Genomic DNA, 14,136 nt, shown 5'->3' with positions numbered 1-14,136 from the left:
TTTGGTACTAGGCTACAGTTACCAACTTAAAAACCAACTGAATGCTTGTTGGAAAGTGTTGGTAAGCGACATAAATATCAGTGCCATAAGGTAATTTCTAAAAAGATAGCAAATCCATTTGAAGACCGCTGACATAAAGTTTTATTGGCTGTCAATGGTTGATTATGTTAGCCTTCTCTTTATTTATAAGCCATTCCGGCAGTTCAGTCAACCCATAAAGGTATGCTATTGGAAAATTAGTTTTTCTTTTTTTCAAAACTTTGTAGCCCATTCATATATATATATTTTCGTGGCCATCGAATCACGCTCGACTGAATTTCGGTGCAGTTTTCATGGCATTTCCCAGAGCAAAAGGTAAAGAACAAAAAAAAAATGAAAATAGAAAAGCAGAAGAGACAATGAACGACAGAATGAGGGATGGGGCGTAAGGAAAGGGAAAAAGGGAAAAACTTGTCGCCTAGACTCTGTGCATGTGTGTGTGTGTGTGTGGGTGAGTGTGCCTTGTTGTACTTGCCATGTGTCTATGTGTGAAATGAGCTTCAAGTACAACAACAAGAACAACTGACAAGGACGCTCATATGAAAACAAACGCATAATTTAAGCGTAATTGCTGTCATTTTTCATTCGAGTGCGACAAAGTGCTGGCAAGGGGGCGTGGGGCAGTGGGATGCTTCGGGGGGTTGGAGCGGTACTGCCACAGCTGCTGTTACTGCTGCTACTGCTGCTGCTACTACTGCTGCTGTTGCTCAAGTGCCCCAGTTTGTCTATGTCGCCAGTTGCCCTCGTCAGTCTCCGCAGCACGCTTGCGACTTCATGCATCCCTTGTTGCATGGTAAACAAAAGTTGGGATCTTAATAGTAATGGTGCCAGAGAAGCGTTCCCCAAAATACATATGTGTTTTGAAATATTTCCGCATCTTAGTGCCGTATCAAGTGCCTAAAAGAATGTTTATCACTAAAATCAAGAATATTGCTTAAATAACTAATAGCCTTCAGATTCAGTTACCTTTTCAAGCAGCCATTTGTCTCAATTGCTTAAGCGCCACTATATTTTCGTCCTGCGGTGTATTTGGCTCACTGCCTAAGCTTTTTGCCTGTATGGGTGTTTGATGGCTCCTGCATCCGGCGTTGAAGCGCCAATAATTATGAAGCTTCAGTGTAGGTTGGGTTTTCGTTTCATTCCCTTCGGCTCCTTTTGCCCAGCATTTTTCCCCAGACATATTTTCCAGCGTTTTTCCTTGTTGCTTTCCCTTGTTGCCACTGCGTCCGGGCAAACGTTGGCAGTTCATCAATTGGCCTGACTTTTTGCCACGTTAATCCGCAGAATATACGAGTATATATGTATATATGTTTGTTTAAAAGCCAGACGAGTAGAACAACGGAGTGGAACACGAAAAAGGCGTGAAATATGAGCACCGATGAAAATGGAAATGCTGGCGCTGCTTATTCCTGCCATTTGCCATTGCCATTTGCCCGTTTGCCATCTGCCCATTTGGCCATTTGGCCATTTTGGTCCACCAGATGCAGCGTCGAGTTGTCTTCCTGTTTATTTGCCGCTTTGTGTGTGCGGCTGCTTTTGGCCCTTTTAGCACCTGGGCCAGGACATTCCGCCTTTGTGTGTCCTTTTTGGCCGTTTGCCAGCCCAACTCGAGTTCACTTCCAGTTGAGTGTTTTGCCTGTCGCCTCTTGTTGGTGTTACACAGCGACAAATCGGGCTGGTTAACCCAACTGTTCGCTTTAAAGGTTTCATTCCATCTATTCGATGTATTATTCAAGATCTATTAGTCTATACTGGCCTGTTGCAATTAGTATCCATATTCAGCGCCAGAAGTGTTCGTAAACTGCATCTAATGAGTGCATTGTATTCGTTGTTAAGACTTTTTTGTTTACTACTTGCCCGCCAATTAAGTATATATTTGTTTTGTGTTTATTAACGTTTTAATTTAATCGAGGCTTTTTTTTTTAACAACTTTTTCACTGCAAAAATACTAATTGCACAATGGAAAATAGCATCATTTTTTTCCTGTGGCTTTTTGTGGTTGCTGTTGCTATTGCTATTGCTATTGTCGACATGCTCTTGCAACAATGGCTGTTTCTGCCACGCTGCCGCACTGCCACGCCCACACGCCCGCACGCCCACAGCAACGCCTGCTTATTCACTTTTGTGACCCAATAAAGTCGAATTATTTCTTTTTCCATTCGCTTTTTCACTTTTGTTTTGTAATTAGGCGTTCTTCTGCAGATCTCTGCGTTCTTTTCTATGTATAAATTTATATACATATATAGCTTTGTGCATTTATATTTATCTCAACTGCCTGTTTGTCATGCCGGTTATTTATTTATATTTTTTCTCCTACTTTTTTTTGTTGTTGTTGCTGTTGTTTCTTTGTATTATTTGGTCGAGGGCCGAGGTTTAAATGTTTCTCAAGTGCTTTTTGTCAATTTTTGGTTTGCATTTTGTGGTTCGCAACTTGCTGTTGTTGTTGCCATTGTAGCTGCTCTCTTTGTGTCGCTTTCATTTTGGTGGTTTTGTGTGAAATGAAATTCAAGCATATTTAAATTGCAATGGATGTGGAAGAGGATGCATTTTGGCACCGACTGTGCGAATTAAATGCGACAGCCAATGAATTATTCTAGGCATTTTTGCCGGCAAGGTGAGCGGCGTACTGAGGGAATTTTTAATAATTTATTAGCTCAGGAATGCTGCTCGTCGTCACTGAATGCCACCTAAATTGTCATGGTCCTGGGCAAAGCATTTTCATGCTGATCTTATTTGAAAAAAAAAAACAGAACAAAAAAATGGAAGCTTACTGTGAAATTTGTAGGAAAATTGCTGCATTTTCTGTTGGCTGCATTTTGTTGAATGCTACCATTTGGTTAATTAATTGATAAATGCTTTACAGTGCACGACAAAAACTTATGTAAGTGCACAGATGTGTAGATCCTTGCGCATAGTGACTGTCAAACTGCTGGTGAGTACGGGTGGCTAATCAGAGCCACCACCTACAAATACCGCCTAAAAACACCCACTAACTGGCCTGCTGCCTACTGATTACACGCTTGAGGGCGTAGGCGTTCGCAGGGTGGTTCAAGGATATGTGGGTATTGCCTTGGGTTGTTTGGAGCTAGGAACTACCAGCTGGGGGAATGGGGAATGGAGAATGGAGTCCCCCGCAATTGCCGCATGAGCATAATTTGTTGTAATTAACATAACGAGCCAGCCCAAGCAATAATGGCCAAAACTTCCCACACTCGCACACTCGCACACTCACAGAAGTGTGGGTATTTGAACTGAAGTTGGATTGTTTGCTCTTCCAGGCGCTGGCTGTGTTGCCTTTGTCCTTCATCCTTTTGTGTAATTAATTTGATTTTTTTTCGTTTCTGTTTTCAGTAGTAGCAGAAACACCCACATTCGCCCACATGCCGTGGCATAAATAAGTTGTTCCCTGCTATTTAGGCAGCATTTATGAAAATGACTTTATGTTAGACATTTGCAAAAGACTTTGTAAATATTTCGTGAGCGAAGGGATCGTTCGGCATTAAGCATACGCCGTGTGGCAAAAAGGGATGTAATTATTAAACATTTATAAGCACCAACATACACACATGTTAATATGAAATGCTTTGTGCTTGAATCGTTTAGCATTAAGTATTTTAATCGTGGGTAAGAAACTGTCAACTAGTATCGCATTAAGTATACGACCAGTGGCCAAGGGGACTTTCACGAGCGTTTCATTTATGTAACTATAATGATCCTAAAAAAATATTCCATTAAACTAAGCATACATCCTTTGTCGTTGCAGCAACAAGTTGTCGAACTATCGGGCTATGTCATCATACTCGTCGAAAATGTGGAGGGTAAAATTAAACTATACGGCTCACCGCCCGATCGCGATAATCTGGAAGTGGGCGATGAGATACTCGAGGTCAATGGCCTGACCCTGGAGAATATATCGCGCACGGAGGTCATTCGCCACATACACGACGTACGGATAACCCATTCCCCATTCCCTATTGAGGTCCTTCATCCTGACCATCCCTAATTAATTTCTATATGTTTCTTCTTTTCGATCCGCTCGACTCGTCTGCAGTGCATCAAATCCTGCACAATTTGTCTACGTGTGCGAAAGAAGAATGATTCACGACTGGGTAAGTTTTACACATCTAATTACTGATTAAATTATAATAAAATAATTAAGAAATACAATTTGAAGTGCTGAAAAAGTTTATAATTTGACTGAAGTAAATCCACTTGTTGAATTTTCGCCAAATGTTTTGATAATTTACAAAATTTAATTGGAGAAATGTCTACGGAAAGTTTGACACTCACTGGCAATTAAGTAAAAGCCGCTAATCAATTTAACCATAATGACTGCAAAACCTCTAATCGCACGATCACCTGTGCAGTTGGAGAACCACTGCAGCCCAGTTAGAGAAACAAGTTAAAGTTAACTGTCTGATTTGGAACTCTGCTCTCGCATTTCATTTAACTGTCTAACTTGATCGCGCTCTCTCGCGAGATGCTTTTTGGCATTTTGTCTTTCAATACCCTCTAATTGAGGAATATTCGGTTGTATTGGAGTAGAGTTTAGCATTTATAGGAAATTCAGTGGAGAGTCTTGAGTTGTAATTTGTATTCTTAATATTTATTTCTGTATAATGCAAGAAGATAGAGAATATCGTTGAAATTACGTACTTATTCGAACTACTAAGTACATATCACTTTAAGACGTTGCCAGGTAATTTACGGTCGCATAAAATCCAGATAGCCCTACTTGTTTTGTACTTGTGTGTTTGCAATTGACTTTGCTCTCTGGCTTTGCGGTTCTCCAGTCTCCATCGCTCAATTCGACACAGCCGGCGTTGTCCAATCAGCTTTTCTGGCTTTTTTTTTCGAATTGTCGCTGGTTTCACGTCAAAAACAGCTATTTTCTAGATAAAAGCTAACAGCACTGGATACCGCTCTCGCGATCTGCTCTCTCATTCTTTACAGCTGAGCTTTTGGGCCCGCTTGGCAATGGAGCCGCGTCAGTTGCGAGGCGACCGTCGACGTTTCCGTAGCGTCAGCGCCGCAGTGTCGCCGCTTTGACCGTATTGGCCCACTATCTCCGTCTCGTTCACACCGGCGGACCGCGTTCTTGTTTTCGGTGTTCGGTGTTCGGTTTTCCGCCTTTTGTTTTGAAGTGCGCGCACGCGTTGGCGTCTCGTTTTTGGTACGTGGTTTGCAATCGTTTCGTTTTTTTTTCGGTGTAACAAATTTGATTTGTTGTTGTTATATTGTGGTGCAGCAGTGCAGCAACAGTCGCCGCAGCAGCAGAAAAAGTAGCAGCAGCGCAGCAGGGTGAGTGGCCAGTGGTTCTCAAACTGGGCAAACTATCTATGGCAGAGTCATGAATCAACATTGTTAGTGTTTAGTTTGGCATACCTGGCCACAGACACACAGATACAGCCGCATAAATGCATATATACGGGTTTCTGTGTACCAATGTATACTACAGTCGAACCTGCCTGCCTTTGATTACACCCTAAAAAATTAATAATATACCAGCTCTGTAGTTTTATAGTATATATAATATGTATCATTTAATATTAGGAATTAGCAATAGGTTGTAAATCTTAGTTTTCAAATACAACTAAATGAACCTTAAAGAGCTGAACAATTAAAGTTGTACAGGTTTCTCTTAGTGTATACACACATGGAATGTTTGCAAAGATTTTTTAGAAGATTTTGCTTGACATGTGAACAATTTGTTTGGTCTATTTGTAATAAAAACCGATGCTAACTTTGAAATTGCAAATGCTTTTATTTAACTGAAGTTTAATAAATCAGTTTTCTCACAGAAACTTAGAACTTGCATTGCCTTGTGTATTTCCAGGTATTTATTTGTTTACGATTTGTCATTTAAAAAAAAAACCACCACGTCAATACGTTACAGTAAATGTATGGATAAAGATTTATAGATGAGCTAACATTAAAAACATTACCAAGACAATTTATGAAGCAGACTTAAAGCAAACCCTTAAGATACTTAAATGCAAACCAACGTCAGTTTACTGAATGCCATTAGCACGTAATACCATCTTTTCGGTGCAAAACCTTGTGAGGGAATCAGAGTACAGAGTACAGGAAGTTGGAGTTCTGGAGGTTTGACTGTATCCGTAAACAACGGCTGTATAATTCCGTTTCGAATCACGGAAAGTTTTTTGTCGCTTCATTATTATGGGCAAAACTTCAGTTTAACCCATTAACACGGCGATGAGTGCGGTGTTTGCTCTTATTATACTCGCTTATTGCGATTTTTTTCAACTTTTTTCTACTGTTTTTTACTCATTTGGTGTTTGTGTTTGTTGTTGCTGTGCTGTTTTGTGGTGTTTTGTGGGCGTGAGAGTGCAAAAAGTGAGGGCAAATATAGTTGGAGGGCCGACACATGTAGATACAGATACGAAATCCCCCATTGACCATCAAAGTGGCCAACAAAAAGCATTTCGAAATGGAAATGGTGGGAGTTATAAGACCTCTCTCTCTTTCTCCCTTCATCTCTCTCTCCCCCCACCCAACCATTTTCCTCTCTCTTTTTGCAGCCTCCTCAACTGTTTTTTTTTTTTTTGTGTTTGCCTCCCACCGAATTCAACCAACTGGAAATTACTGCAAAATAGACAAGGGGGAAGCGAGAGACAGCGATGCGATGGGCTCGAAGAGCAACAGAGACAGGCTATAGAAATAAAAGCTGCTTACAGTTTGGGCTGCGTTGTGGGCCACGTGTTGTTGTTGCCATAAAAAGCGGCTAAACAAGAAACAACAACACACACAGAGCACCACACAAACAGCCAAACGGACAGCAAAGAAAACTAACCTCAAAACGAAACAAGTTTTGTCGAAAGTGGAAATCAACTGTCAAAAACATAAAATAAAAAGAAATATACATAAAGTAGCGAAAAAATACACATTTTATGGGACCCACATACCAAAAGCAGCATTCATTATGCACTCATTAAGTGGAATTACTTAGACAGATCTTTGGATGCAAATGAACGGATTACCGGCAGAAAGTTCTTCGAAAACCAGCTACCAAAGTAGTTCAGAAGCTATTTACTATGCTTAAAAAGATATTAAGAAGTTCAGAGATGAATTTTTAAACCAATAACATAAAATATGCTATCTTTTAATTCCGATTTAAATGACCCGTGAAAAGTGTAATTTTGGGGCTTTCTCAAATAAAGTGAAATACATTTAGACAGCAAAATCGATAGGGATTGCAATTCAAATAAAATTAGAGATGATTTGGAAATAAATTTATAATTTTCCAAGGCACGACCATAGGCCAATTTATCCTCCATATATGTATGTATGTAAGTAGCTCGCAAGACAAATCCAATTACTGGTTGAAAGTAAACTGAAATTACTGCACAAAAGCAACATTATTGTGCGGATACTAAATCAATCAGATGCTGACCCATTTCGAGCGCACACATTGCAGAATCAGCAGCCAATTGAATTACAGTTTTGGCTGCACTGTGCACCGCATTCCAAGGGGCGTATACGCAACCCAGAATATGCCAATTCCCCCCCTCCCCATACAACACACACCATTGGTCCATTGATAAGGCGGCAATCAGTTGCAGTCTCCTCGAAACCGCTTTTATTTTTGGGTCAACTCCAACAGACCCCAAAGAATTTCCAGTTTGCAGCGGCGACTAACAAACGAAAAAAAAAACAACACAAAAAAAAAATAAAGGGGGGAAAAAGCACCAAAACACCAAATACATTCCTAAGCAATGTATTTCTTGTTCAAAGCGAAATCAATGGGAGTTCGCCGGCAGAGGAAGCGAGGTGCGAAGCTGAAAAACTTAAAACTAAAAACTATGGCCAAAGTTTTCAATGTTCGTCTATGGGGGGCGCCTGCAGGTGCAAGCAGGATGGCCTGCGATTGGGCGATAGATAGAGAGAGAGAGCGAGGTAGAGGGTGAACAGCATCCAAAATCCGGTAACGCAAGTTTCTTAGCTTCAAAAGAACACTGGCAGAAATTGGAAATCTGTGAAATGAAATGAATGTACGAATTATTGAATGCAAAACAAACGCAGGAGAGAGAAGCACAATTTGATTGTAATTAAAAGAAAGAATGAATTGAATGGTCAACAATGAGACTCATTAAACTAACATGCTACAAAATGAATCAGGGTGTTGCAAATAAAATAAATTGTGTGTCAAGTTTGAAAACTGCACGTTTCGATGTCCTCTTGATAAAGTTAATTGAGCAATTAAAATTGTATATATATTTACTTATTTAATATTCCACATGGTGAGCCAAAAGCCGCGTAACACAATAAAGTAAATAGCGAATTCGTTTAAAAAGGAAAACAATTTACTGGAATGTCAACATCAAAATCAACATTCCGATTAACAAAACAAACGACGGCTATTGCTCAATACCATTTGTAGCTCAAATTTCTTACCTAATGTTCCAACATTTTAGTAGTTTAGCCTAGGGTTGCGCTTTATTTTTCAGTGTAGCTGCTGACTCAATTGTGTGAGTAAGTCTTTAAGTTTTACACGCGGCCAACGTCGACTGAAGATGAAGCTGAAGCTGAAGCTGAATCTGAATCTGAAGCGATACAATTGAGCGCGCTCGTATGCGCTGGGTGGCGATGAAGGGGGTGTGGGGGGGCGGTCGCTGGGCGATCGATGGGTGGTGGGGGGGCTGTGGGGTTGGAAAAGGTACGAGATGGCCATGTGCTGCGATGTGTAAAAGTCATTGCCTTAGGCGAGCGAGCGAGAGCGATAGCGGACACAAGGGAGATGGCAATAGCAAGGGGAGAGCCCAAATTGTTTTCCAACTTGGCCATGGAATTGCATTGAGATGCTAGTACACTGAGCGAACCGTATTCAAATTGAAAACGAATAAGATTGTCTCTAATATAAGTCTCTCGAGTATAAGTCTCTAATAGATACAAATATGGTTTAAGTTATCATATCTTATCAGGGGGCTTTTAGTTTTCGATTCCAATTCCAAATGTACGACAAAAAACCCTGTTTATTCCGAGTGTATGATGAGCAAGGATGTAGCCGAAATGGGGGCGCGGATCGGGATGCACACGGCTGACTTTGGGTTGGGTCGACCTCAGTGGCCCCAGGAATGCGGAGGCTCAGTGGTCCATCTAATGTGGTGCCAGTGAATTCCGATTATTCGATTACCCATCCGATCGGCTCATCTGGAGTCCTTGCTCCTGTACAACTGCTGGCTGGCATCTGGATCCGCATGAATGTAGGTGTGTTTTAATTCCACCTGTATTCATTTGCCCCCTAACGAGTTTAATCGGAATAATTGATTCTGGCATTCTCAGTGCGAAGCAAACAAAGTGCACAGTAAATTCAAAGCAAATGCCATTGATTTGGTTGTACTGCAAACAATGGAATAAAAATCAAAGAAAGTGTATTTATAAAACGTTTAAAACTCTCATTTTAAGTGAAATGTTTAATTACATATATGACTCATTTTTGTAAGCGGAGAGAAACTGGAATATCCTCTATTAGTTTTTTTTATTCTTTGTTAAACTTACCTCTGACTTCAGACCATCGAACTCGGCAGCTTTTCAATTTTCAAATAGTCATATTCATGTTGTTCATTTCGCTATGATTATTTTTTTAAAATGACAGCCGAGTGCCACGCCCACTTATTCATCACATTCTTGTGCTTTATCTGCTGCATTTGCAGCTGCATTTGTTGTCTTGCTGTCTTGTTTCGTTTTCGTATTCTTTTTCCTTATTTCTGTTTCTGTTTCTGTTCTGTTTCTGTTTTTGTTTGCCGTTCTGCGTTCTTTGGCTTTTTGTGTGCACCTGAACACATTTTCTTGCTCCACCGTTCACCGTTGCATTTCCAGCGTTTTCCCCAGTTTTTCCCCATCTCGAAGGGCATTATCTAATAACAAAAAAAAAACAAAAAAAAAAATAATAAAAAGAGCGGAGAAAGGTTGAGTGAAGAATCGGTTTGTGCCGTTCCGTTCTTCTGTGGCATCGGAATGCTTGATTTCTTGGGTGCCGTTGTCGATTCTTTGGATTCTTCAGCGCTCTACCGTTAGCTTCTCTAATTGGATATGCGCAGATAATGCCTTAATGCCAATTCATTCGATACAAATTATGTACTATACATACGTACATATGTACATATGCAGCTAGTCTGCGATGCTCACAGTGATATTCCAATTTGTAGATCTATTCCATAAGTCCAGTTTGTATGATTTAATTGCGGCTTAAATTATAGAACATATACATATATGTATATGTATGTTTTATCCTAGGCTGTATCCACTTTCATAAACCAGCTCCATTCTTTTCGGATCTGTTTCTAATCTCGAAAAGATCGTACTTGTTGTCAGGCGAAGCGAAACCCTGCACGCAACATCCAAACAGCAAACAACAAACGGCACAGAATAAGATTATTTCAGTAAGTGATTTCGGAGGATGGGGGGGCGTGGCAGATCAGTGGAGCAGGTGGGGGAGATGTGGAGCTAATTGCAATTTGAAGTCGTCACAAAGAAAACGCCGTGTGTGGGGTAATCAAGCGCGCAAATAAGCAAACAAACGTGAGACAATGCGCACCTGAGACAGAGACACTACAAAAATAAAGAAATTGAAAAGCATAAAACGAAAAAGAAACAGAATCAGAATCAGAAACAGAAACAGAGACACTAAAACGAATATAACAAGAATATGACCCTGAGATGATGATTGTCGTCAGCTCATCGCATGTCAAGTGAAGCTTTAATTGAATTCTGTTAGCAGCAAATTATTCAATTCCGGTTGTGCAAAATGCAATTTAAGTCTAAAATGAATTTCACTCTCTGTGGCAGGCGCAATTCGAAAGATGCAGATTTGCGCTCAAGGGAACTCTTATCCCATTTCTGCATATTCAACAGCAAAGTACATCTAAGGAATAAATCAATTTTCTTTCTATTAATTACCACCATTTAATGATGCTTTAAATATGCATAAAATAAAATGCTTACTCAATTACAAATACAGATGAAACTATCACTTAAATTTCCTCTTGGCTTTCGCTTTCAATTACTTTTATAATCAGGTTGCGAATACCTGGTACAAAAAAAAGGTAAACAATGCGACCGTCCATCAGCCGTAATCAACCCCACTCCGCTGTCTTAACCCTTTTGGCCCCACAATTAAACAATTTTTATGTTTACCCAGAAATCCCAATGAGTGGGAACGAAATATGGAGCACAACACACAAAAAAAAAGTGTGCGATAAAGAAACTGCGGCCCATGCGGCGTATGAGTAATGCTTAAATATGCCTGAATGGGGTATAAAAAAAATAGTAGTTGAGTAAGGTGCTCACACTTACACTCATTCAACCCCCGATTGGCTATATCAAATCTGCTTTGACACAAATTGATATGCATGCCTTTTATTTACCAAACAATCGAGTTGAAAACCCGCTTTTGTGGACTTCCCCTCGTTTGACAGATTTATATTTGGGTAACAGGAAAAGCAATGACTGATGCTTATTTTTTAACTTTTTTTTACCCTTTTTTTTGTGAGTAATATTCAGTTAATTAGCTAGCCAGATTCGGAGCAAACAATTGCAACTATTTGACTAATCCCAAAGCGAATCAAGATTTTTGTTGACTCGCGTTGCTCGTTTTGAGAATTATAACTTTTTGTAACTTGTGTATAATTCAACTTCATATTGATTACTTTTGAAAAGTTTTGGCAATGCTGGCGCAACTTAGATTTTAATTGCTTGCCCTGCTGTTTACTTTAAGCCTTTGATTGACTTCGCCAGCCAGTCAGCCGAAGTGCAGGTGGTCTTGGCCATGAATTCCGCAGATCGCACAGATTTTCCAGATTCCCAAGTTCCAGTCCGGAGAAGAGGAAGGCTTTCAATGCCGGCGTCGGCGACGGGTAATCCGATACTCGATTGTGCGGTTACATAACCCATGTGCACATGATTCGTAGATAAAAGACGAAGACAAATAATAACAATTCGCACACTTCGATAACCGAGCACACCTGTATCTCTATATCTTTGTATCTCTGTATCCGTGTGTCTCTGCATCGTTGTGTTTTTCTCTCGCAGATAATGCGTTATAAAACGAAATCTTCTTCTATTAACCAAACGGGTTTCGTTTAGCTCACATCAAAAAAATAAGAAAAGAAACGTTAAAAGCCGCAAAGCAGCCAACGAAGAAGGCCAAAATATAATCATAATAATTACATACATATATCATATTTTATGTATGTATGTTTTTTACGCTCTGCAAGAATTCGCTGCAATTAAGTTGGCAAGTTCTCTCATTAAAATATTTAAAATCAACATATTTGCATTATAATGTTAATCATTTAATGGCCAATTAGTATGTTTGCCACAAAGTGTGACTTTTCCATGCGGTTATTCGGCACATTGTATACCCTTTTTTCACTATACATTACATTATACATTGCAATTCAATTAAATTTTGATTGCAAATTGCACAAATAAATTCGTTCGAGCGATATGCGACCATTGTTATTATTTTTTCATTATTTTGTTTCTGTATCTTTTTGTTATTTTCCTTGTTATTATTTTGCTGTTCACTCTGTCTGTGCTAAAGGCCAGGGCCAAAAGTAAGCAACAAAAGCTGAATTAAAAATCACAGCAAATGGCAAACAGTTGGCTGTTTTGCCTGGCCTTCATTGTAGATTCAATAAACTTGTATAGGAAATATGAGACTTTGCTACTTGCACACTCAATACGCATTGTTATATTCTCAAATAGCGAATTCCTACATTTGATAGACGCATATTACGAAATTGTATGTTGCTGGCTATCATGGTTAAATACAGATGCCAGAGCATAGTGATTTTACTGATGGGCTACTATGGGTATGATAAACACACGTCCAATCCGCCGAAAAGTTTCGCATAGCTCGATTTGCGGTTTGAGCTTCCACTGCCTCGCCTCCAATTGAAAATGCAATCCATCGATTGCACCGCGCACTGATTCCGGCAATTCCACCTGCAGTTTGGAAAACCAGGAAGTTGGCGGCAGGTACTTTTCACCCACCATTTTGTATGTATGTATGTATGTACGTTCATATGTACATACATACATCCATGCATTGTGCAGGCTTTGTTGCTTTTGCTCCTGGTTGCCAATGCCATCGTTTGCTATATGTACATATGTATGTATGTTGCAGGCACTTCTCACGTGGTTTCTGCAATTTGAGTGCACTTTGGTTTATTGTTTATCGATTTGCTTGCGGCCAATTAAAGTCCCTTCTACTCCACCGGCTCTCTTCATCCGCTACTTTTCATTGCGATTCAAGATTCCAGATACCAGAGCAGACCCATAGACCCATTAAACGGCGAAGTTTCCTCCCATCACCTCAGCTCCTTGGTTACTCTTCAAATGTGTGAAGTGCCACACGAGCGGGGTAACTGGATATGCGGCAGAGAATACAATACAACTCGACGCGTCAATACTCTATACGTGTATAAACAATCACCAAAGATCAATTTTTGGCATTCAATTTGGTTAATTACTTGAGCTAAAAGACAGTGAAATAATGGTTTGAAGCGTTCGTTACTTAAGTTTCTTTGGGATATACCTATAGGTACATATGTATCTTTGAGTTTTCCTTTGTGACAGCAAACACGACACCATAATTAAGGCGGTGATAAAGGTTTATTTACTTAGTGGAGCACCCAATAAAAGTTCATGTCCATATACCTCGCATACTCGTTGCAAAAACATCTAAAAGTTAACAACTGTGCAACAAACAGCACTTTGTTGAAATAGTTGATGTTTATGCACTCTTCGCAGCGACAAACACAAATGTGCAAAATGACAGTAAACGCACAATTCTCGTTTTTATTTGCAAATAAAGTAGGGACAAACTCTGGTCGAATTGACAGCTGTGTAGTCAAATCGGATTTAAATATTAAATATTATTGGCAAAGTGAATGAGTGACCACAAAGTAAATAATTTATCAATTATTTTTTTTAACTGGAGGTTACTTTTTTTCCATAGATTTCAACTTTAATTAAAATGGTACGAATATGTAGGGTACAAGTTGTATAAACTTGTTAAACTGCCTGATAGATGAAGTATGCCCCTGTTTTACACTTTCCTCTTTGGTCTCA

At 39.7% G+C, this 14,136-nt stretch overlaps 1 protein-coding gene across 5 annotated transcripts in view; it reads left to right on the top strand.

The window, feature by feature from the left end:
- The window catches only part of LOC120456168 (disks large homolog 1), a 59,303-nt gene that overhangs the window by 6,812 nt on the left and 38,355 nt on the right, over positions 1-14,136 (top strand). For all 5 annotated transcript variants that reach the window (XM_039642824.1, XM_039642825.2, XM_039642827.2 and 2 more), the window contains 2 exons: positions 3,803-3,985; positions 4,091-4,148. In XM_039642824.1, the coding sequence (XP_039498758.1) occupies positions 3,803-3,985; positions 4,091-4,148 (241 nt within the window). The remainder of the gene's footprint in view (positions 1-3,802; positions 3,986-4,090; positions 4,149-14,136) is intronic.

The sequence above is a fragment of the Drosophila santomea genome, chromosome X (genome assembly GCF_016746245.2).
Source record: "Drosophila santomea strain STO CAGO 1482 chromosome X, Prin_Dsan_1.1, whole genome shotgun sequence".
Taxonomy (NCBI): domain Eukaryota; kingdom Metazoa; phylum Arthropoda; class Insecta; order Diptera; family Drosophilidae; genus Drosophila; species Drosophila santomea.
Note: the sequence above shows the minus strand (reverse complement) of the source record. Positions and strands in the feature narration are given on the sequence as shown.